Here is a 25442-nt window from a genome sequence, read left to right on the forward strand (position 1 = left end):
ACATGACAAAATACAGCATGATATGCCCATGTTCAATAAGGAATTGAGTGTATTATTATTATTAATAGTAATAGCTATAAACATTCTTCTGTCAAGCATTGTAGTTGGGTGATTGTAAGCTATAGTAGACTAAGCAACATTATAATTGAATTGATGTGTGAGGTTTGCTACCTACTCGAACCATCAGGGCCCAGCAGAAATTTGGGTTTTGGGCTGGGTTCGGTCTTGTGTTTGTTTGTTTTTTAAATGACTGATATTGTTTGTAAGAGATTTGTCTTTATAAGAAGGAATACGGCTGTTTGAATTTTGCATTCGGTCATGCATGAACTCTTTTTTGCACTGTACATGCATCTGTACAGTAAACAGTCTTGTCAACTGTTTGTTATACACAAATAAAAAGAAAGCTCTTTCTCTGTTGGTGCGTCCCAGAGAGCTCAGGTTGGGTTGGGGTTTCAGATTTAGCTGTAATAGTTGGACTTGTCGGGCCACCACGCCAACTAGGATAGAATATCTTTTTCACAGAATCTACAAACATAAACTCACGTACATACATACATACATACGTACGTACATACATACATACATACATAAACACACTACTAAATACAATTTGTTAAAAATGAATAACATAAAAGAATTGAATACGATTTTTGCCACCAGCAGTACTTCAGCTGTGAAGAAGCTGATCTTGATCAGATCTGAGCGCAGCGGTGAGACAGAGGCGGTCACAGGTAACTCGGTGCATGATGTGTGGGCCGGCTGTAATGAGGCTGCGTGCGACGGAGCTGAATCCGGAGGCGCTGGCCTTCTCCCTGCTGTCTGCTGCCTCGCTCACAGCCAAGTACAGACACCAGGGAACGAGAGAGAGAGAGAGAGAGAGAGAGAAAGAGAACTCATCTCAACAAAGAGAAATGGAGCTGGGCTGGGAAGTGAGAAGAGAAGGGTGGAGAGAGCTGACAAAAGAAAAGAGAGAGTAGGTGGATGGAGGACAGCAGATGGGGATGAGAGGGAAGATGTATTCAGCATTTTTTACTCTCCCTGTTTCTAGCTCTGTTTCGGTCTCTCACGCTAACGACTTTCAGCCACTGTTATTTTTTATTGCTAAATGCTTTGAAGGATTGTATGAGTAACAAATGCTTTTTAAAGTTAAATAACATCGTGGTTATTATGAACTATGTTCATTAACATTAGAAACACTGAGCTTCATGTACCTTGTATGCCCACGATGTAGGTGCACAATTACAGACTGTACCTTCTCTGTTGGTGGAGTGTCTGGTTAGTACAGTTCCAAACGTTGAACGAGTATTAGTAGTTGGCGCTATGGTTCTGTTTCCAGCTTTTGGCCTAGTTTTGGCTGGTTGATGGTGTGAAATGATCTTGATGATCACTTCATCTTAGCCAGTGACCTGATCTAGAGCTAGAAGTCCATTATCAAAGAAGTGTGGAAGTGTGGGTGCTATATTCTGAGAGCGCACAGAAGCAGAGCTCCGGCAGCTTTGGCTCATGTGAATGGTAAATGGAGCTCCAGTACTGTAATATCATGGATCTTTATGAAGTTTATTTAACTGTTTGATGGGCTTTCAAGTACTTGGTTAGCCATTCGAGATGTCAGTATTCAAAACCTGACACTCTATTCTGACACTTTTCATCACTTGAGGTTGGAGAGCAGGCTAACAATTCAGTGACGCATAGCTTTTGTTCAAACCAGACTATTATATAAGATATTAACGGTTTTGCTCGTGTTCTTAAGTATGTGTATTACACTGTGCTACTCTGAAACACAGTCACCAACTTGCATTGTTAAGGTCACATCGGTAAGAACGTTCCTGAGAAGTCAGAAATAGCATGGCCTCATTCAACTAGGCTAGCCTTTTTGAAACAGTGGGTGTTTATTTCTCTGCCAAACTAACATTTTGCCACATCGTCCAATGAGCAAAAAAGACCTCATGTCATCTTACAAGGCCTCATCAGTATCCAGTGATGGACCACCTGGCTCTAGTTTTAGCTCCATCTGAAGAGGAAGCCTCAGTTGCTCATCCAACGCAAAAACTGATTTGTCTGTTTGCTGTTACATTTTTGTGCTACTGACTTTTAGCTTCTTAACACCAGTGCAACCTAAAGAAGTAAGCCTCTTTTAGTTTCAACCAAAGTTATTTTGGGGGTTAATGAACAGATACCTGGCTAACATGACATGAATGTCTGGTAAGTGGCACGTCCTCCTTGTATTGTTCACACACATCTAAGCCACCTATCCTCCTGGGTCACAGAGTGTGCTGGAGCCTACCCCAGCAGTCACTGGCCAGAAGGCAACGAACACAGGCCGCCAGTCCATCACAGATGACCCAGATATATACATTCTCGCATAGGGACAATTTACATCACCAACTGGCCTGAATTCTTGTCTTTAGACTGTGGGGAAAACCCACAGAGACATGGGAGAACATGCAAACTCTACAGAAAGGACCCTGGTCACCCAACAGGGGAATCATACCAAGGCCATTCTTGCTGCGAGGCAACAGTGCTACCCACTCAGTTATGTTGTCATGCTCTCAGCTTCCATGTCCTCGACAAAGGTTAAGAAGGGCTGCTAAAATAGTGAAAATCGTCCAGCTAGACCCTTTGACCGGGTATCCAGTCTTCTCTGATTTGAGATGGTACATGACGTCCCTGATCCTTTGACTGTATATTCGTGGAATAGGGTCTTTCGAATTAAATAGCATCAGTCTCCTGGCCAGGAGAGCAGAAGGCCAACATACTGATTTCCCTACCTACTAAGAGGGGTGGCCTCACTGCTTTTCTAAATAAGGTCTTAAAGATGATATTCCAGGTCATGTAGAGCTTTGGATATGTCCAAAACATGCAGCAAAGAGGCCACATGTGATCTTTGACAACATTGATCTAAAAAAGTCTGAATTTAGGCCAGTGCAGATTTCCCGCTTTTGATGGTCCAAAGCACCACCCACATTATAAAATATTCTTTAGCATGCATGCAATTACACATGTCCGCCAGAGAGGTCTCCAAATCCCCAAATCTTACACGGTGCAGCATTGAATTCAGAAATCATCAAATGGCGGGTAAAGAGAACAGCTGACATGAATTAGAAATAGTACTTAAATGATTAGTTATTGAGATTTAAGCACATGTGGAAATGACGAAATATTTTTGCGTTCACAATAATATTCCAACACCAAAAATGATAAAACTGTGGTTTGTTGTTTACAGTTTTTGGGATTTGATCATTGCCTAGCAGGCCAATTAAAGAGATTTACTGTTTATGAAGAATGAAATTGACTCCGTTGTCCCCTTTTCCCAAACAGTTGAGCCAACACATACTACAACACATAATCTTATTCAGTGTAGTGTATTACCCTCTTTGCATAGTAGCCATAAAATGAAATTTCCGTCTCATCCATTTTTGAGCTATACATAATTTCTTTGATAATTTTGGTAGAATATATTTTGGAAGCAGAGTGGACTTTCAACTGCTTAGGTGAGCAAGCAAGTCAAGATTTATGAAAGTGCTTGTATTTTGTATATTATTTTTTTTATTGTGTCACTTGTACACAATTTTGAATGTCAAGAAAGCTGCAGTTGTGCTGTCTATTTTATCGCAGCCCGGCCATCTTTGGAGGGAGCAGGGTTTTCTTACCTGCCCCTTTCACTCCTCATGGCTCACCAGCAGCTCAACACAGAACCACAACATTACACACAAAGATAGAAAACAGAATTATAGGTAATAATATTCTATTGTATTCTATTAATTTAAAAATATTTGTTGATTTCTAATGATGGGGCTACAGAGAGAGGCTAATGCAAAAGTTCTAGTTTACACTTTCCCCTTTACCACAAGTGTAGTTGACCCACCAAGACATGTTTGGTTCTTTTTTTTTAGTTTTGCACTGGAGCTATGAGGCCAATGCATTTGCTTTGACACTGAATTTGTAATAATGGACAAGAAGTACAGTCAAAATTCAGACTTCAAATATCTGATACTGCTGTTTTTAGCTAATTTCTTTTGTCCATTTTTATAAGCTTCCATTACCTGATAACTATATCAGCCTTTGTTGCTTCTGTGCAAAACTACAGGAGCAAATGTCAGAGACCAAACACAGTTTGTTTGTAGTTGATGGACCTTTGGGTTGGTGGAGAATTGTGTAATTTTATTTATTTTTGCTTTCAGACTGTGTTGGGCCTGCCTGTTTGACCTTCCTTGGTGCCCACAGCTACCCTTGACCCATGTCTGCTGTACTTTCCTCAGCGGAGCGTCCTAGTGAGCTGGTTCATGAATGAGTCATGTTCTGCTCTGCAACACTGCAGGGGTCAGTGTGTGGCCTGCAAGGATGCTGTGGCAGATGAGCTTTGGGTAGAGAGATGCTCCGTAGGGAATAGTCCTAGAGTGCAGAACCCACCAGGGGTGGAGTCTCTGGCCTCTACGAGCTACTCAGAACTACAGCACTTCATACACGTGAAGAACAGGGAATATATGCTATAAGACAGGCCTAGGAACAGAGCTCAGTAATATGGCCATAAATCATATAATAATGTTTCACAACATTTACTAGGAATGTCTCAATAGACCTGGTACAAAACAATTACATGCTTTTTGGTACTTACTGATACCTTTACCAATACCATATTGAGTAACCTACTTCGATTTACATAGCTGTTAGTGTGAATGAGTGCGCTGCAAATGCTCCTTTATTAAACATGCAGTGCTGTCTAACAGGCCAGGACAGTGAGGCAGGCCACTGCTCACCATACACTGTCTGTACATGGTGACTCCAAAGACTTGACCAGCTGCCCTACAACCTGGCACAGAATAGCAAAAATAACACATCTGCACTAGTAACGCTCATAGAACCGTTAGCATTAAAATGCCTCTCCTACCGCTACACAGCGCTCCCATGTGGCTCTGGTATGAAATACGACATTAATGCTAATGTGTACATTTTAAAAGCTTAATTTTGCTTCAGATTTAAAATGAAGAATTAGCAAAAACATGTCATAATTCAAATCAATAATAAATCTATGTATATTTTTATTTTCCAGTCCATATTTTTTTTCTTTAAATTAAGTCTGAATGGGAAATTGAAGCTCATTCTTCTTCTGTACTGTGGTGTCTCTCTGACAGGTGGGCGTGGTCAGAGGGAAGGTGAAACATGATATTATTGGCTGTTATTCACCCACAATTACCTAATCAAAAATCTGAATTTGTTTTAGAGGTGGAGGAAAAGTCATAACATTTTGATGGGAGATTGGAGAAAAAGAAGAATTTAGTCTTTTAAATGTTATGATGTGGTGAATAGTGCTTAATATGAACAGGACATAATCTAATAAGATGGAAAAAGGTCGGTTTTGCACTTCATCACTTGATTTACACCTGGCTCCAAAAGGTTTGCTCTAAAGACCATAATTATAGACTAGAGGTCTGAGTCGCAGCTGAGCCAACCATATCTGGGTACATATTAAATTTCCTGCTTCCATTAGTAAAAGCATTAAAAAGTGGTCTGGATTTGGCTTCTCATGGACTGGAACCCCTTCCTTAGTGTAATTTTCATTTTACATCTATGTATTATGGATATTGCCAATATAAAAAGTACTTCTTGCTCTTTTGAACGGTGGCTGTAACGTGCAGCGAGTTATTAATGAGCGTCATAGGTCAAATTGAGCTCAGGGCCAGGCTGTTAGAAGATAAGCATGCCAGGAGACTTTAAGCATTGGCACTTAGCAGATTGTTTGAGGCAGCTATAATCTCTCCTCAGCATGTAAGCTCATTGTAACTAGTCCTTCTCCTGCACGGTGCTAAGCTCGCCATTAACGTTAGATTAGCATCGCTAAGATGCGTGTCTGGGTGGGCTCCAGGAATACACGTAGTCCATCAAAGCTGCCTCCTGGGTGAGCTTTACAGGCCACACCTCACTGAATTCTGCTTCTGAAATAGGGGTTTGGATGTTAATCATCTTCAGATTTTGAAAGACTGGCTGTCGCAATTTTAATGTATCATTTTCTATCTCATTTTAGGCTGATGTAAAGTGACCTCACATCGATTTACTTGCATTGTAAAGTATTAGACTTCCCGATACATTTCAAATATTGTAGGCATGTTTTCAAGTTATGTAAAACATTACTAGATGAAGTGTTCATACAGGCATGTAATGCATGAAATAGATGGTATTCACAAAACCTAGAAAAAGGCCCAATTTCAATTTCCCATTTATTATTTTTGCCCCTACCTCTTGTTTTGGAGTGTCACCTTGCCCCTCAGAACTGAGTCACAATGGGCAGTGGTTGAAGTCTTCCCTATGAAATGTGACCCTCAAATAAAAGAGCATTACTTCATTAACAGCTACAAGCACTGTCCACTCTATTAGACACTCCTACCTTGTCAGTCCACCTTGTAGAGGTAAAGTCAGAGATGACAGCTCATCTGCTGCTACACAGTTTGCGTTGGTCATCCTCTAGTCCTTCATCAGTGGTCACAGGACTCTGCCAACAGGAAGCTGTTAGCTGGATATTTTTGGTCGGTGGACTATTCTCAGTCCAACAGTGACACTGAGGTGTTTAAACACTCCAGCAGCACTGCTGTGTTTGATCCACTCAGACCAGCGCAACACACACTAACACACCACCACCACATCAGTGTCAATGCAGTGCTGAGATTGATCCACCATCCAAATAGTACCTGCTCTGTGAGGGTCCATGGGGGTCCTGACCACTGAAGAACAGGGTAAAAGGGGGCTAACAGAGTATCAGAGAAACAGATGGATGACAGTCTGTAATTGTAGAACTACAAAGTGCTCCTATACAGTAAGTGGAGCTGATAAAATATACACACATACACACCTTTAATAAAAATATAAATTATGTACCCATGGTTTTAGTAATGTGAGCTGCTCTTGGTCTCTTTCCCATCAATACAAAGACAGTCCAGCTCAGACGTTTACCTGTAAATATATATAAAAGCATTTTATGCCGGTTATTGCCTTTCAAAGGATGGTCAGATGAGTGGTTGCAAAATAATGCAACTATATCACATCCCTGCCTTCTGACAAGCATAGTGGGCCTACTATCTTTATTGATGAAAATTGACTTAGGCGTGTTCATTAGTAGGCAGTAGAGCGCGGATGGATATGTCCATACTGATTACGGATACGACTCCGTCTCAATGCATGTGATGATCATTCATTACTCTGTGACATATATATTCAGGTTGGATGATGCATATGGAGTCCTGTAGGAGAAACAAGCTGCACCTGGGGTCATTATGAATGTGTGCAGGTGTGTTTGATTGTTCAAGTAGAAACAAAGTTATACGAGTGTAAAAATCAGTCACTGGAAATGCACTGATATTCTGCTGGCATGATGTCGAGACCAATCTTTTAGATTTATTACAACTAAAAATAAATGCAGCCCATAATACATCACGTTAGACACTTTCAGCAGATGTTATACATCCTCTTTGTAAATCACCTCTCATATTGCCAGTATTGAAAATGGCCATTTTCAGCCGTTATCTGGTGACTACTGGTACCAATATTGTGGTGCATCCTTGGGCTGCATGTAGGGCTGAGCGATAAAACGATAATGATAGTTATCGTGATGCACACTTTCCTCGATAGAGCTATAAGAAATGTTTGATAAATGTTCAATATAATACACCGTTTTCACACTTCTGTGTTCTAGCGAAAGCCCTGGTGTCACTTTCTGCTGCAAGGAAAGTGATACTACTTTGCCGTCGGACGCACTTTCGAGTTTTTCGACGTGATTGGAGAGGGAGGGGGCAAAGAGTGAAATGAATCTTTGGCATGTCTGAAACATGGAACGATCCATTCTCCTGCGACCAAGTGTGAGTGATGATATCAGTGGCGTAACTGTACTGTCCCAGAGTGAACTCACCTCTTGCTGTACATCCTAACAAGCTTTAACAGTGTTAAATCTCATCTGCTCCTCTCAACTAAAGAACTGTTATAGTGCTCAAAAAATTCATATTGTAGTATTCGTGCATTCCTAATCAATGAAAGTGAAAGAAAGAAGTGGGTTCATGTGAGTTACAGCCAAGATTTGAACAAAAGAAAACTGAGGAAGCTGTGAGGCATTGGAAAGTGTGAGAAAAGAGCCCAGCTCTTTTCAACATAATTGAAAATAGACATTCCATCAGTCGTACACTTGCATTGTTTGAATACCACGAGGTTGCTCACTCAAGCATTACAGATCTGCATCCTGACTATTTTGATTTTTGAGCATTTGTAAGAGTTGAACAGATATCTAGTTAACTGCATGGAAAATAAGCAATGCCCCCAAACAACACCTCTCAACAAATAGTGTCATGCTTGGCTCCTCCCACTCCCCCATGTGCTCGTGTTGTGTTTTGGTCTAGTCCATGTGCTTTTTGTTTTGATCTCAGTCCGGCCCCTTGTTTGGTTACTCCGGCCCTGATTGTTCCCACCTGTTTCCACCTGTGTCTTGTGATCCCTTGTTAGCCCTCATGTATTTAAGCTCTGTGTTTGCCCTGGTCTGTGTTGGTCTTTGTACTGTTTGATTGTGCTGGTTGTTGTATGTTTATGCTGTTTGGAGTTCTGTGTTTATTTTTGTCATGTCTGTGCCTCCTGCTCTTCGTGTCGGCTATATGAACCTGGACCGTTTTGACCATGAAGCCTGGATTTGCCCATAATAAGTCGCTTATCTCAGCACGTGCGTTTGCCTCATCGCTCCCCATCGTTACAAATAGTAATGGAAGCTGCCTCTTTAGATGAGCTAATGAGGAAACAGAGCTAACCAGTGTCACAGTGGATGCTGACAAAGTCTTTATAGGAAAGTCTGTTCGCTCCACGGCCGTCTCTCCAACACTGCTGGGCAGTTATTTCGGGCCATTCAAGGCCAGATACCTCGCTCTCTGAATGGGAAGAGAGAAATACTCGAAACTGAACGTCAAATCACAGGTTAAAAAACATTTGAAATCACAGGTAAAATCTGAAAAAACCTCATAGTTTGTAGCATTTGGCTTAATTACACAAAAAAAAGTGATTTCTTGGCAGGTACAGGCTACTGCACTTGCACAATTATCCACAATGAGGTGGGGCCTCATGGGTCTAATTAACACTTATTTTCACATTTTGCTCACAATATTGTGAATATCAAATCATGAACTCATGTGTTATGTGTTGAGGAGGAATAGTGGATATATTGGGCAAAGAATGTTGGAGATGGAGCTGCCGGGTAGAAGGAGAAGAGGTAGACCTCAGAGAAGGTTTATGGATGTGGACATGGAGATGGTTGGTGTGAAAGTAGAGGAGGCAGTGGATAGGGCAAGATGGAGGCAGATGATCCGCTGTGGCGACCCCTAAAGGGAGCAGCCGAAAGAAGAAGAAGAAGAAGAAGAACTCTGTATCAAGAATCAAATCGTGCTAAGAGCTAGGCTCTTACTGTGGCTACATATTGGGGTTGTGCCCTACAATATATTGCTGCTGTTGGATTAGGACCTTGTGTTTCCAAAATGGTAACTTTACAGGAGAAGGAAAAAACCTACTTTACTTTTCATGGAAGTCAATGGAACCAGACTTTTTTCCAAGTCATTTTGAGCCGTTTCTTGTGGTCCAGCAACAGGTATTTTCAAATTATCTCACAAACTGAAAAACAACAAAAATGGAGATACAAGGTTTTCTGCCGACAACAGCGATATGAAAAACACATCATTCACATTATCTGCACTCCATTACACCTTTGCAAACAGAATAAAATAGTGTCATATTTTTGCTGCCTGAAAAGTCACATTTATTGTCATCAGTTATGCATGTGCATCCTGGGCTGCCTATGAAGTTGTCGATTGCCTGCTAAAAATCCTAAGTGGGCCAGTAAACTTAGTCTATATTCATAAACCCTTCAAGATGCCTGCAAAATAAACCTCCCTCCCTTTTTCTCAGTTATGTGCTTGTCTGGCTCGCAGGGCCTTGATTGAATAACAGGCTGCTAATCACTTGACCCGCTGTGCTAATCAATGGTGAGTGTTGGTCTAATGACTCGCAGTCCATAAGTTTTTATTGGCTCTATGTGATGAGCTCCCACCACCATTCATGTCTGCTGTGCAGAGCTGAAACGAGAGAAGTTTGAATGTAAGAGGTGAAGCTGAAGCTGGAAAAGAATGGCTTTTAGTATGAAGTGCTGGATTTAAGGCAATATGGTCATGCTTTTCCAATAGAGCACCTGAAATGGTAGATAAGGCATCATTTGAACACGGTTTGCAAAAATTCACTCAGGTTCACTCAGGTCTTTGAACCAGATCAGTCAGCAATCTCTCTTTCATCTCACACACAGCAGCAGCAGCCAGGCTCCTGCTAATTTACAGACCTCCATTTAATGAATGGTTTACAGTTGACCACATACAGTTTATTTAGGTACATATAGCTTGTACTGACTGGAAATTTGATTACAGAATGTTAAACTCTAAAATAATATTACTAAAAAGTGCTGCTTCAGAAGCCCCGCCCCCCCAAATTCATGGTTGCACGATGCTGAGGTGAACAACACTTTTTTAGATCTTACTGGCCATAAAATTCTTTCCAAACGTTTTAGAGAGAACAATTACACAGCAAGTAATGTATCTAATATTAGCCAATGGGATGAAATAATACTGACTACTGGTTCTGTGCATAAGCAAGTAATCTGTCAAGCAGCCTCCTCATCCCTTTTCATGCATTTCACTTACATCATGCATGAAACTTACATCTGCTTCTTTTTCACCTTTCTTCCTGTTCCACCTTAAAAGACACAAGATTTAACAAGATCTACATCTTGTTGCACACACACTTTACATACACAGATTACACATATACACACACACACACACACAGAGGGCATGGCTTCATTCTCTGCTCAGGATGTCATTAAGCCTCTATGTCTTTCCATAGAAAATAGTTTTTTGCTGCTGTATTAATGTTTAAAATGTCATATATATATATATATATATATATATATATATATATATATATATATATATATATATATATATATATATATATATATATATATCACCTTTAAAAAGTGCTGAACAGCTCTATGTTTTATTATAAAGAGAGCACAATTAGTTCTTTTAACTGGATTTAGTGCAGTACAGTGTGTGAAACACTGAATATAAACAGTGCTACATCTATATGTTAATAGTGTCTGTTTCTTTCCAGCTGAATTATCTAGACGTTATTGTTTTCCCTATTTGAGAAATATAGAACAAATTCATAATAAACAAACAAATAAACAGTCTAATTATCTATAGCTAGACCAGCTACAGACCATCTGTTTAGTCTGTAGAGAGATTAATTACATATTGGAAAGTCTCAGCTTGGAAAGTCGTGTTTACATTGCTGTTAAATGCTAAAATGAACATAATGTGTTTGTCTCGCAGGGTAAGGACACCGAGGAAGAGGAGGAGGTGGCAGTGGGCATGGAGAAAGGCTTCATGGACGAGTTCTTTGAGCAGGTAAGTCTTCAGTGTGTCTTACACCATTGGGGTGCTGCTCACTGGTGAGTCGCAGTGTGGGGACATTGGTTGGGAGGAAGCTGCCTCAGTGAGTCTATCGCTGTTGTTGGAAGAAAACCTTGTATCTCCATTGTTGATGTTTGTCTGTTTTTGACATAATTTGAAAAGGCATATTGTCCTTTACATTGTGTGTACATTTCTTGGTGAATGGACTAAAAGAAAAGACCCAAAATGATTTGGGAAAAATTCTGGTTCCATTGACTTAAAATAAAAATAAAGTAGGTTCTTTCCTTCTCCTGTAAAGTTACCATTTTGGAGATACACGATTTTCTTCCGACAACAGCGATATCTATATGTATATAGTTTTATCTGCAAAGGGCTGGTGTGGCCGCATGTTTTCATTGCAGCAAAGCAGCACCTCACATGATAAGTTGTTTGAAGACTGACTGATTAAACGAGTGGGTCAGGTTCACTCTGCGACAGGACGGGACTATTTTATCTTACAATGAACTGCATGTACCTGGATTAAAATACAGCACCATTTCCAAAAAGGTTGGGACTCTGTGCAAAATGTACGTAAAAACAAAATGCAATGATATTTCAAATAAATCAAACCTTGTATTTAATAGAAAATAGTACAACGACAACATATCAAATGTTGAAACTGAGAAATTTTATTGTTTTTAAAAAATATATGCCCATTTTGAATTTGATGCCATCAACACATTCCAAAAATGTTGGGACAGGGCAACAAAAGGCTGGTAAAGTTGTGTAATGCTTAAAAAACACCTATTGGTTGATTGGCAACAGGTCTGTAACATGATTCTGTAATAAAGCATTCCAAGGAGGCGGAGTCTTTCAGAAGTAAAGATGGGGAGGAGTTCACCCCTCTCTGAAAGACTGTGGGCACTTTTGCTTTTCATCATCTACAGTATATAATAGCATTAAAAGATTATATGTATGCAAGGGTCAAGGCCACAAATCAGTATTTGCTGGCCGTGATCTTTGGGCCGTCAGACGGCACTGCATTAAAACAGGCATGAGTCTGTAGTCGAAATCACTGCATGAGCTCAGAAACACTTCTGAAAACCACTGTCTGTGAAAACTGTTTGTTGCTGCATCCACAAATGCAAGTTAAAACTCTAAAAGACAAGGAAGAAACCAAATATAAACAGGTTCCAGAAATGCTGCCACCTTCTCTGGGCCTGATTTCATTTAAAATGTACCAAGCAGAAGTGAAAAGGTGTCCTGTGGTCTGACAAAACAACATTTTAAATTCTTTTGAAATCATGGACACTGTATCCGCTCAGCTTGTTATTGATACACAGTTCAAAAGCCAGTGTCTGTGATGGTTTAGGGGTGCATAGGTGCACATGGCATGGGTGATGTGCACATCTGTGAAGGCACCTTTAATGCTGAATGATATATACATGTTTTGGCAACATATGCAGCCATCCAGATGACGTCTCTTTCAGCAAAGGTCGTGCTTATTTCAGCAAAACAGTGTCAAACCACATTCTGCATGTATTACAACAGCACGGCTCTGTACTAAAGGAGTCCAGGTGCTAAACTGTGCATGGATTGTAAAACATGGTTCATTTTATTTCAGAGCCATCTACAGCACGTTCTCCATCAGATTGAGGAACATTTCACCATGCAGAGAACCATTAAAGCATGAAATGGTTCTACATAGAAGTCATGGTTTTTAATAAAACCATTCTGTTTACTAAAGATCCCTTGATTGTTACTAAACAGCCACCACAGAACTGGCTGTCATAGTAAGCTCGCTGACATTATCAGAACAAATTGAAGGCTTGTAAAGTCCAGCTAAATATTAATGAAATTGAACATGTTCATGCTGAAGGTAAGAGCTGAATGGATCACATATCAAGTGAATGAGCATGAGATATAAAGGCCTTTGCATTTTTCATTCTTTTATTAAGGTATCAAACTTAACCTTAACCCCTTAACAACCAAGGCTTATTCCTAGCAAACACACATCATCACAATGTCTACTTTCTTACAACATTGTCAAAAGGTGGTGCTTTATGTTGTTTGAGCAAGGTTGTCACAACCTCACTATACAGTAACAGACATTGTTATATAGTACCTGTTTTCAATGTAGGAAAATTCTATTCTATTATATCTCCCACCATAATGGAACTTTTAAGAATTCTACAAGGTTGTGACAACGTACTGACAACGTTGTCTTTCTGAAAAATTACATTTCACCAAAACAACAGGTTGTCACAACATTGTCATAACGTAACTGTGTTTGCTGGGTTACATTCGAAGGCTTATTAGTCAGTAACTACAGGGACTTAAGTGCAAACTGGCTGAGCTATTCTTAGGTTATAGAAGTGTGTAATAAACTTTGGGCCCACTGGTGGATCCTGGTCTTTGTAGGGATTAACGAAAAGTAGCACAGACTGGACAGAAAGTGGACAGAAAGCTTTCTAGATGAGCTAATATTTTATCTATTAGGTGTAGTGATGTTATATCAGATGAAGTATTGATTTGAAAAAGATTAAGGGTCTAAATACTTGTTTGTGAAATGCACCTAAAAGAACTGACCGTCAGGCATCACTGTTTGCTGTTGCAGGCTCTTTTTACCTGGTTTATACTTTGAATTCTTCATAGCTGAATATAGTCTGTCCTCACTAGACGAGGTCAGCAGGTAGCTAATAGACTGACTGGCTGTTTCAGTAATACAGACCTTTTCATAAAGATTTAAAGTGCACCTCATTGTCTGTTGATGAATGACATTTTGTTCCACTCTGTGGTTCAGTTACAGAATGTAGTCCATCTCTTTCACTCTGTTCTTCAGTGGTCAGGCCCCCCCACAGGGCAGGTATTATTTGGGTGGTGGGTCATTTTCAGCACTACAGTGACTCTGACTGTGAGTCACTGGTATGAGGGTATCAGACACAGCAGAGCTGCTGGAGTTTTTTAAAACCCTAAGTGCCACTGCTGGACTGAGTATCATCCACTAACAAGAAATATCCAGCCAGCAGCATCCTGTGGGCTGTGTCCTTTGAGCTCTGATGAAGGACAAGAGGATGACCAACACAAACTTTTCAGCAAAAGATGAGCTACCGTCTCTGACTTTACATCTACAAGGTGGATAAACAAGGTAGGGGAGTCTAATAGAGTGGAAACCTCAAGGAGGTGTGCTCAGCAGTGTGGTTGGTCAAGAAAATGTAGCTTGTACGCCCATTACAAGCTTCACAAGTCCATGTTTGAGCTAGAAATGGCATAAAATGTGTTCTGAGTGGATCTTCAGAGCCATCAGGGACACACACCTTTCTCTGTCTGCACACACACACATGCTGCTGGTAGCGGTAGGAATTTTTAATGGGGTGATTAGACAGAACTGGACGGGTCTGTCTGCTTTCATCTGAACTGGAGAGCAAATCACACCAAGGCCCATCTGCGTCCAGCAGAATCAGCTGCTCCAGTTTTCACCAGACGGCTTCCCACAGCGGGTTTAAAGGGCTTTGCTGAGGAATGTCTAAAAGAGAAAACGAGCTGGAAGAGCACCACTGTTCACTCTCAGCGGCGCTAAGTGTGTATTCTCAAGCTGACAGTCACTGCGGTGGTCTTCTCTCATTCTCTCTTCTCCCATACTGTTTAATGTTTGCTTCCCTACTGTACACATTGAAAAATAAAATAAACAAGTCAGGCTTACACCAGAAAAACTATATTGCCTTTCTGTTATTTGTACCCTTGGTGGCAAAAACGTTTCAAAATCTCTGGGTAATTAAAATCTCTGTGTAAATAATGTCAGTCAGAGTGAGTTGATGTGAGATGCTCTGTTCTAGAGAAACATACAGACTCTCTGAATAAGTTCCTTTACATTCTTAACAAGTGAATCATGCAACAATTTTGATCAAAACATCATGCCATAATACTGTGTATAGAAAGGCCAAGTGCTCAAAGCTAATTTCTGAGGCTATTCACCTCAGTGCTTAGCTTAGATGACCATTTTGGATACATAGAGGTTTTTAAAAATAATTTATGTAAAGATAATTTGAATCTTAAAAAGTAATTGAAAGTATTTAACAATACATTTTATCTATCTACAAGTAGTACATTCACAATAACATGCTAATGCAACCCTTGAAACTAAAGTCTTTGTAAATGTTGTCTACGTCAATAATTTGCTATGCTTTAGTATTTTATATATAACAATAAATTGCATAAAAAAGAATATATATTGTTAAAGCGTATTACAAATAGTACAGCGGTCAGCAACATGGTTCTGGAGCTGCATGTGACACTAGTCTCACCTAGCTAGTAGCTACGAAGAATTTAAGATGAATGTTGATCATTTGGAGATCAGATTTATTTGCACTTAAAATCACTCCAGCTGGTTTCCTGAAGTCAGTTTCTCAGTCTCAAGCTTCTCTTTCGAATGTTCCCGTCCCATCTTAACTGGTGCAGCAGTTATATTTAAGGTTGAACGGGAAAATTCGAACAAGAAGCTGGAGACTGAGAAGCGACTTCAGCCTTGTAAAATAGTCGAATGTTAAGAGACATTTTACAAGAAACTCCCATTTTTGTGGAAAAGTTTCCTGCCAGAGATGTGAGAAAAGTAACTATAGCTGAGCTAAAGCTTAAAACAGAGCAAAGTAAGTCTGCGTTTTCATTTATATTCTATTTTTTAGCCTATACTAGTACATTAGCACACACTGAGATATATTTACAGCCAAGATGGTACAATGGACACAATGTTGTGGCTCCTAAGGTGGTTAGCTTTTTGTTGAAAGGCCAAATTGACTCTTGACATTTAGGTTGTGACCCCTGAAATAGTATCATGCTAGAAATGACTGCTGTGGTGAAGATCAAAATTTTATAACCTGTATGGCCCAGCTCTACTGACCAGCCTTTTAGTGAGTACAGTAACTGGCTTTCGCCAACTCCTCGAGCAGCTGATATGTTTCAACATCTATTGATTTCAGCACAAAATTATCCTCCAAGTCTGCAGTGTTGTTGTAGTAGTCAGTACCATTTCAATTGAAAAGTAACGTTGCCCAGGTCTATTAACCACCACTTTAATGAGGACAGAAATTTACTGGCACTAGCTCATTGTCTTTATAACTCCCAAAGCAGCTCATCTGTCTCAACACGTATTGATTCCAGCTCAAAAATCCTCTGAGTCTAGGCCTGAATATCGACCCAGCTGGAGGATGCTGCCATCCTGACTGACAGAGCTGTCAGAAAGTTCATAAATACATATGAGCCCTGCTGGTTCAGACATAAAACCCACCTCCTCCTCCTGCATTCAGCCCAAAGTGTGATTCACTGGGAGATGGACTTCTGTAGTTTTCCTCAAATCTACTGACATCTTCACCTATCAGTGATTCTCGCACTGTTACAGAAGTGGTGCTGTTAGATTGGGGGTTTAATGCAGGGGGCTGTTTTTGCATGTCATCGTGGCCTCAATATCATCCAAAACAAATGTGTATAAATCGTTAATATTTCTTGTGTTTTATATGTTTTTTGCCTGGAGTTTTATGAAACTGATCCCAAAATAAACGGATGTGTACAAAATGAACAGGACTATGAAAACGTATCATTTAAATTTGAATAGTGATCTAGATATAATGCAGAATGTTCACTATTTCTTCATTTTACTTGCACACACAGCCTTTCTTTGTTTTAAAATGTTCATAATTGTAAAAATGATGGTGTTTATTTCCATTTTTAAATGAAAAATCTCATTTTAAGTGTAATAATTCACTACAGTTGAGTGTGAACTTGATTTATCACGCATATTTATATAAGTAAGAAGTGCAGAAGTCGGGATCGTTTCGGAATGTTTGAACTATGATGTGTGTGCTTTGATCTCGTCTCAGTGAAGGTGACTCAGTGCTGTATGGAGCTCTGGCTTCAGTGAGGAGGTTAATCTGTCTGTCATGTTTAAGTGTGTCCTGGGAAACTCAAATCCACTCTCACTGTCTCGACCCTCACCCTGCGAAGGATATGCACCTTCTCAGCTTTCACGCTTAAATGGAAACATCAGAGAGCTGAATTATGACTTGTCTGTGTAATTGAGCACTGTGTGCACTGTGTAGGACAGGAGAGGAGAGAGGAGACCAGATGAGATGGAGAACCACCCATGCAGCTCACTGACTGTCTGTTGACAGCTGGATATTCATGAAGGCACCTCAGTTGTTGTGTTTTAGCACTAGGCTCAGTCTTAACACTGTGTTATTAGTGTCTTTAGAGAGATCTGAACCTGTCTTATGTTTCATTAGTTGTCGACAGTGGTGGACGAAGTACACAAACCATGTATTTGAGTTAAAGAAGAGATGCCCAAGGTAAAATATTACTCCAGTGAAAGTAGAAGTTCCTCCCTTTAGACCTCCACTTGAGTAAAAGTAGGAGAGAGAGCAAGGCCAATTGTGCTGTCTTGGACTCCCGGCTATGGACGGCTGTAGCATCACCAGGGATTGAACTCGCCATCTCCTGATTATACGGCCAATGCTTAGATGGTTGTGCCACTCGGGAGCCCTGCTTCTTTTGTTTTGGCATGTTATGTTTTTGTACATACAGAAACCAAAAGGAACGACAGATTTTGGATAATTTAGTGGTGTAAAAAGTCAGATATTTGTGGAGTGAAAGTAAACTGGAGTGGAGTGAAAGTAAAAAGTCACCCAAAATGGAAAAACTTCAATAAAGTACAGACACACAAAAAAACTACTTAAGTACAGTAACTAATTACATTTACTTAGCTACTGTCCACCACTGATTGTCCACCAATCTGATAAACTGGATCACTACCAGCATCAGCCAGGTCATCTGGGATTCTCTGCTCTCCCAACTGCTACCACAACCCTATCTGGATTAAGCGGTTAATGATGATGAAAGAATGAATAAATCTGAATGGCTGTTGAGTACAAGTGATTCATTTTTCAGCATCTGAGAAAAAAGCGATTAGCGATAACACATAAGCTCAAGTGTCTATTGCTTTTATACAACAGTAAAATAAATAAAGCAATAAATGAATAAACTGGGCCGTGAACATGACGTTTAATAATTCTTAATGTTTGCAGTTCCTTCCGTCAAATTATAGTTTCTTAACAAGCAGCTTGTTGAGTAATGAGTTCTGCCCACTCGCTGCATGGTCTGTTGTAAGCCTCACCTTTTGAAGTACAAACTGAGCCATAAAACTGCCGCAATATCAAGTTTAGCTCATATTAATGTTGTTTTGTTCCTGCCAGTCTGTAAAGCATCTTACAGCCCATTTTGTTTGGCGAATGCTATTGGGTTCATTTCCAGCTGATTCCAGGTTGTTCAGCTGTTCTTCTGTCACAGCTGCCGACTGAAAAGCTGCTCAGTGGTGACGACAGTTTGGGAACTTAGTGTCGTCTCATCTTCAGAGTCTGACCAAATCGGCTGTCGGTCAAATTCTTAAAAGTGTCTGATTTCTGTCTGTGGCAAAGTAAGAAGTAAAAATGTTTGAATGGTTTGAGCGTCTCCTACAGCTGTCAAAGTCGTTGCTTAGCAACAGTGTCTCAGCGGAGAGATACAGTGTTTGTGAAAAACCTGTGATGTTATGGTGAAATAACAGCACAGTTAGAACCTTCTTAACCAATCAGCTTGAGTGGCCAGAACTAACTGAAACTAAAAAAAAACAAAATAATCATCTTTTGTGTGTTCGGATAGTCCACTTTTTACCTTCATTACAGCTTCCATTCTTTTCAGGAGACTCACTTTCAGTTCCTCAACGTAATCTGCAGACTCACCTTCAAAGTTCAGTCTTACAAGCTGTTTGATCGTTTTCTGAAATAATGAAACACATTCAGTGATGTTGAGGTCTGGACTCTGGGGTGGTCAGTCCATCGTTCAGCCTCTTTGTTTGATGTGTCCGTCTCCTTTTCTCGGTGAGGTTCTTCTTGATCAGCTACACATCCTTTCAGACCAACAGCGCTGAGTCGTCTTCTCACAGTGGAAGGATGGAGAGAAACACCTGTGGATGTTTTCAGATCTGAAGCAACTTGATTTTCTCCTCTCTCAGAGATGACCGCTTTAAGTGCTGTTTATCTGATGGGGGCAGTTTTGGTGTCTACCAGGTTTTCCAGGTGGTTGTTAGGAGTCCCAGCTTTTTTTGAAGTCTGGTTTTGGAACTTCCTGTGTTTTCCCTCTGGGGATTATTTTATATATGAAATTCTCCTGAAAAATTAAGAATGTGTACTAAATAAATGAAGGGTGGTCTCTGATGTCTGATTCTTTCATTCTGTGATCAGATTCCAATTTGCCACATTGCAGATCTGAAGCGCTGTTGTTTAGAATATTAATGACTGATTGAAAGGACATTTTTTGCTTTAAACGCATTGATTGTCCTTTAGCATAATACCATGTAAACAAATCTAATCAAATTTATTTGTATAGCGCTTTTTACAACGGATGTTGTCACAAAGCAGCTTTACAGAATTTAACAGGACTGTAAGAATGTACAACCCCCCCCCCCCCGGTGGGCAAGCCAGGGGCAACAGTGGCAAGGAAAAACTCCCTCAGAACTGAGGAAGAAACCTTGGGAGGAACCAGGCTCACCAGGGGGGACCCATCCTCCTCTGGTCAAACTACCTACAAGTGATTATACTAAACAGCACCCGTGTCAACAGTAACAGGGCAAAGACTGTTTGTTAGCTGCTAAGATGAATGCTGCTACACATTTTGTGTGTTGTAATAATAAGATTCATTAATCCTCAGCACTGTTGTAATGCTTTGTCTGTAATTGGATCACTTTCATTTCGGCTCTGAACTAATCTGCACTGGTTTCGCATCATCATGCTGACTTGAAAGGGGGGCTCTACTGTGAGATCGGCGTCTGTAATTTGTTTTTAATGAGACAGTTTAATTGCAAGTTGTACTTCTGCTGGAATTTCTTGGCAGACATGATGTAAAGAGGGACGTACAGTGAGGTCAGTTCATGTTTATGTCAGATTTATTGCTGCTGGTTTAGCTGCCAAAATATGTGTTTTGACAAAAAATGGGCTCAAGGTAGATAAAGATCTGCTTATCAGTTTCAAGAATATAATATTTTGTTATCCTGATGAAATATTAATCATATTTTAGCTTGCCAGTAAAACTGCTGTTCGATAAATATACAGTACATTATTTATCATTTAACAATGGGATGCACTGATATGGGTTACCTGAAGTTTTCATGTAGATATATGCTGATGACCATAAATAAGAATGTATAAAATTGGGACTAAATCTGACCGGATTCCCATTACACTGCACAGGTGCTGCCCATTTTTCTAAAATTGCCATAGGATGCATTTATTGAGTAATTTTAATCATTCTTGATGACTTGGGTTGGGGTGAAAAATGCCCAGATGCAGTTTAAAGCTGCTTTGTCATGGAACAAGTTTGGTTCGACTCGACTCTGCTTGCCTTGTTTGGTTTTCCACTTGGCAAACCTGGTACCTATGGCTATTTATGGTATCACTTCCATCGAGGTTCCAGGCGAGCTGAGCGGATACCGAAAGACGGCATTAAAACTCTACGGGCTGCTGTTTGGTCGGAGAGAATTGCTAAACATGTATGCTAACATTAGCTACCAGGTTAGCGTAGCCTCTTGCGATGCCTTTTTTGAGCAGCCAGTCTCGTCGTCTGAGCTCAGCCTCTTCTGAACAAAATTTGTCTTCTTCTCATAACAGCAGTTTTACTTGGCATCGTTATGCTGACCAGCTACTGAGGTGGTACTACACTCACCGGCCACTTTATTAGGTACTTATTAGGTAAAATTTTGGACCTCCTTTTGTCTTCAGAACTGCCTTAATTCTTCGTGGCATACTTTCAACAAGGTGTTGGAAACGTTCCTCAGAGGTTTTGGTTGGTTATTTGAGTTACTGTTGCCTTTCTATCATCTGGAACCAGTCAGCCCATTCTCCTCTGACCTCTCACATCAACAAGGCATTTTCATCCACACAACTGACCGCTCACTGGATATTTCCTCTTTTTCGGACCGTTCTCTGTAAACCCTAGAGATGGTTTTGTGCGAAAATCCCAGTAGATCAGCAGTTTCTGAAATACTCTGGTTACTTAGAGTTTGCTAGTAGCTAACGCTACCTGTACCAGCTGCTCGCATTTGATCGCAACATCAGCTCAAAGTGAATTGAAGTTGTTAGCTCACTGTGAAGGTTTCAGTTTAAGATGATCTACATCAACCGTCAAAAAGTGGATCATATCACACAGCATGGCTGCTTACAGGCTACTCTTGGGGTTGTGATGCTAACAAAGATAGAACTGCCCTTCCGTCTCTTCAGGGTCAAACGTTAAGCGAAGCCAGATATTGTCCAAGGTTTGAGAAACTGGCATGAGTGAAATGTGCAGAGCAAACTTTTCAGCTGAAGCAATGTGTTGTTTTGAATTGTGCTATATCTGTGATATACATTCTGTATCTGTGTGCATGTGCTGAAGTTGTATTTTTAGGCTGCCTATTATTGTGGTTACCCCTGTATGATCGTGTTTGTCACATCTGTTACTTTTCCTGTATGAGATGTGCCTATTCTTGGCATCAGTCCAGCTATATAATTGTTTTAGCCCAATGTCTTACGGGCTACCTGGGTGTCTGTTGTCCTGCGCGCAACAACTTCACTTTAACAGTCATACGGCTGGTTCCCTGGATCACACAGAGGGTTCGGTTTTCTACACAGCTTTGAGTTAAAGTTGTCCAGGATCCTGTTAAAGATGTGGGCAGGGACGCGAGAAGGTGTTGCAAGTTGCCATTTCCTGAAATTTTAAGCAGAGTCAGTGTGACATGACTGATAATGTCTTGCAAAAAGATTTGCCTTTTTAATTTGATTTGTTTAGCTCATTTACATCAAGCAGAATGTGTCCTATGATGAGGCAAGAGATGACAATATATACATCTAATGACAAACTTAGATTTATATATCGCTGTGAGTTGATCAGACACAGCAGTGCTGCTGGAGTTTTTAAACACTGTCCACTCTATTAGACACTCCTACCTATTTTGCCTAGAGAGGGAGTGAGAGGGAGAGAAAGAGAGGGAGAGAGAAAGGGAAATAGAGAGAGGGAGCGAGAGAGGGAGAGAGAAAAAGGGAGAGAAAGAGAAAAGAGAGGGGGGAGAGAGAAAGAGAGTGAGGGAAGGAGAGAAAGAAAGAGAGATGGAGAGAGAAAGTAGAGAGAAAAAGAAAGAGAGGGAGAGAGAAAGTGAAAGAGAGAGAGAGATGGAGAGAGAAAGTAAAGAGAAAGAGAGGGAGAGAGAAAGAAAGTGAAAGAGAGAGAGAGGTAGAGAGAGAGATGGAGAGAGAAAGTACAGAGAAGGAGAAAGTGAGAGTGAGAGAGAAAGCGAGAGAAAGAAAGAGAAAAGAGAGGGGGGAGAGAGAAAGAGAGTGAGGGAAGGAGAGAAAGAGAAAGAAAGAGATGGAGAGAGAAAGTAGAGAGAAAAAGAAAGAGAGGGAGAGAGAAAGAAAGTGAAAGAGAGAGAGAGATGGAGAGAGAAAGTAAAGAGAAAGAGAGAGGGAGAGAGAAAGAAAGTGAAAGAGAGAGAGAGGTAGAGAGAGATGGAGAGAGAAAGTACAGAGAAGGAGAAAGTGAGAGGGAGAGAAAGGGAGAGAGGGAGAGAGAAAGCGAGAGAAAGAAAGTGAAAGAGGGAGAGTGGGGGAGAGAAAGAGAAAAGAGAGTGAGGAAAGGAGAGAAAGAGAGAGAGAAAGAAAGAGAGAGAGAGAAATGTGAATAGTAATGCGAATAGAAATGCAAATTCATACTGGTTAACATGACATGAGGGGAAGACGACTGAGAAGGTGAACGCTTCATCCAGGTCAGCTTCAGGTATTCACATTAAAGCACTGATGTCAGCTGCGTGGAGGGCGTCAGCGTAAACATGTCAGTGAGTAGAGACACACTCCCTCACGTTTGTCCCTCGAGGCTTTGGACTGAGCAGAGTGAGGGGGTGGAGTGGTGGAATGATGGAGTGATGGGGACGGAGAAGAGGGCCAGATGTAGCTCAGTGCAGACAGTTGGAGCGGTGTGTGTGCCACAGCTAGTGACATTTCCACCGTGTGTGTGTCAGCATGTTTATACTGAGGTGTGAGATATTAAAGTCTTCAGCACGTGTAAGTTAGGAATTACATTTGGCTAATAATTCAAGCACATTTAGAAATAGCATAACATTCAGGCCTTGGGTTCCCAGCCTTTTTAACAGCACAGCCCACAATGGTTTATTGGAGTGGCAGGGAAGTGTGCGGAGTAGGGTGTCACGAGAAAGAAAAGAAAAGCCGGCAAGATGGCTGCACAAGAGACCAAAAAAACACGAATGTGTTTTCTCTCTCACCAAATTATAGTAACCCCTGTATTATCTTAATTTAAATGTTTTAGTGTATAACGGCCCTTTTCTTCATAACAAGCATAAAAATGGCTAAGTCTTTGCTAATGTCTGGTAGCTAGCTATCTAACTGTCCCATTAGTCCAAATAGTCCAGCAGTTCTGACACATGAAGCGCCAGAATGTAACTGCAGCTCCATTTAAAACAGAACAGGAAAATTCGAAAGAGAAGCTGGCTAAAAAACCTGACTTCAGCTTCAATTCACTGAAGAATTAGGGGTGGGTGAAAACTAATAATTGCCCCTCTTTGAAGGCATATCATTCCCTAAATGTAACTAAAGCCCAGCAATGAGGAGCTGAACTTTACCCTCTGCTGTCACTGCAGACGGGCAGGGTCGCCTACAGAGCAGCACTAGTAGCCGTTAATGAAGTAACGCTCTTTTTATTTGAGGGTCCCATTTCATAGGGAAGATTTCACCCACTAGCTGTTCCGAGGGGCAAGGTGACACTCGAAAACAAGGGGTAAGGGCAAAAATGAGAAATGGGATTGGACCTTTATCATATGTAGGCCCATCAGCTAGTCATCATGTCCCACCGAGCCCCTCTTTATACAGTGGCAAAACACAAAGTGAAAGAAAGAGTCTGAGCGCACTTTTTCACTTTGAGCTGAAAGCAGCGAACAGCAACCTACACACACTTATAAGCCCGCACAGAGACTTGATGCACACAGATATGTTTAAAATTAATAACAATTAATAGGAAGAATTAAACCCTAAAAACCCGTTTACTCATTTTCATGATTTCATGGATATCTGTAGTTGTTCCAGAAAGGCTCCAGAGACGAACGTGAAGGAATAAAAAACTTTTAATAATATTACAATTTAATAGATAACAATTATTATCAGTTAAAATTCTTGGCCAGGCCCTGACGTGGGCCCAGGTCTTGAACGTCTAGACCCTCGCAGATCCTGCCGTATAGGGACGGCAGGGGGCAGAGCCTAGTGGGCGGGGACTAACTGGTAAGGTGGGAAGGAAGGAGGGGACCAACAAAACGTCAGCATCTGAAAGCAGCAAAGCAGACGTGTAAGTCAAGTCATTTTAAAGACAGGTAGATGCTTATGATTGGTCAGATTGTATATGTATGGGTTACGAGTATAATGTTAGTGCAGTTATAACGGCCCACAGCCCAGTGTTTGGGAACCTCTGATTTAGGAGACACTAGGATACTGTGTTATATGTCTGCATCTTATTCATTATACTGCATTAACCCTTTACAAACAAATGTCAAATTTCTCTGTAACACTAATCTAGATGGACCTTGTGCCAATTTTATGAGCGCTGTCAATGCATAAATCAGCATTGGTGTCAATTTTCTAAACATATTGTTCGCTCCCCAGTCCAATTAGTCAATGCATGAATAAACAACCACCATTTCACAGTGAAGTGATAAACAGTGTTGTTCCTGTAGACAGGAATTCTCCTTTAAATGCACAGTAACAGAAACAGCCTGTTTAGTTCTCAGATTATGCACAAACCCACACGAATGGTCTAAGTGCACATTACAAGGCAAATGACATGAGCCCTTGAACACAATACACAGTGGACAGTATTTGAGTTTGAGTGCAGTCAGTGTGGATTTGTATTTCACTTCCCCTGATTTGGATC

At 40.6% G+C, this 25442-nt stretch overlaps 1 protein-coding gene across 3 annotated transcripts in view; it reads left to right on the forward strand.

The window, feature by feature from the left end:
* Positions 1 to 25442, forward strand: part of stx1a (syntaxin 1A (brain)) — a 184403-nt gene that overhangs the window by 25306 nt on the left and 133655 nt on the right. For 2 of the 3 annotated variants that reach the window (XM_017691820.2, XM_017691819.2), the window contains exon 2: positions 11397 to 11471. In XM_017691820.2, the coding sequence (XP_017547309.1) occupies positions 11397 to 11471 (75 nt within the window). Of the gene's footprint in view, positions 1 to 7802; positions 7848 to 11396; positions 11472 to 25442 lie in introns of those variants that run through there. The other variant, XM_037547749.1, reaches the window with a different exon arrangement.

Source organism: Pygocentrus nattereri, chromosome 19 (genome assembly GCF_015220715.1).
Source record: "Pygocentrus nattereri isolate fPygNat1 chromosome 19, fPygNat1.pri, whole genome shotgun sequence".
Lineage (NCBI taxonomy): Eukaryota > Metazoa > Chordata > Actinopteri > Characiformes > Serrasalmidae > Pygocentrus > Pygocentrus nattereri.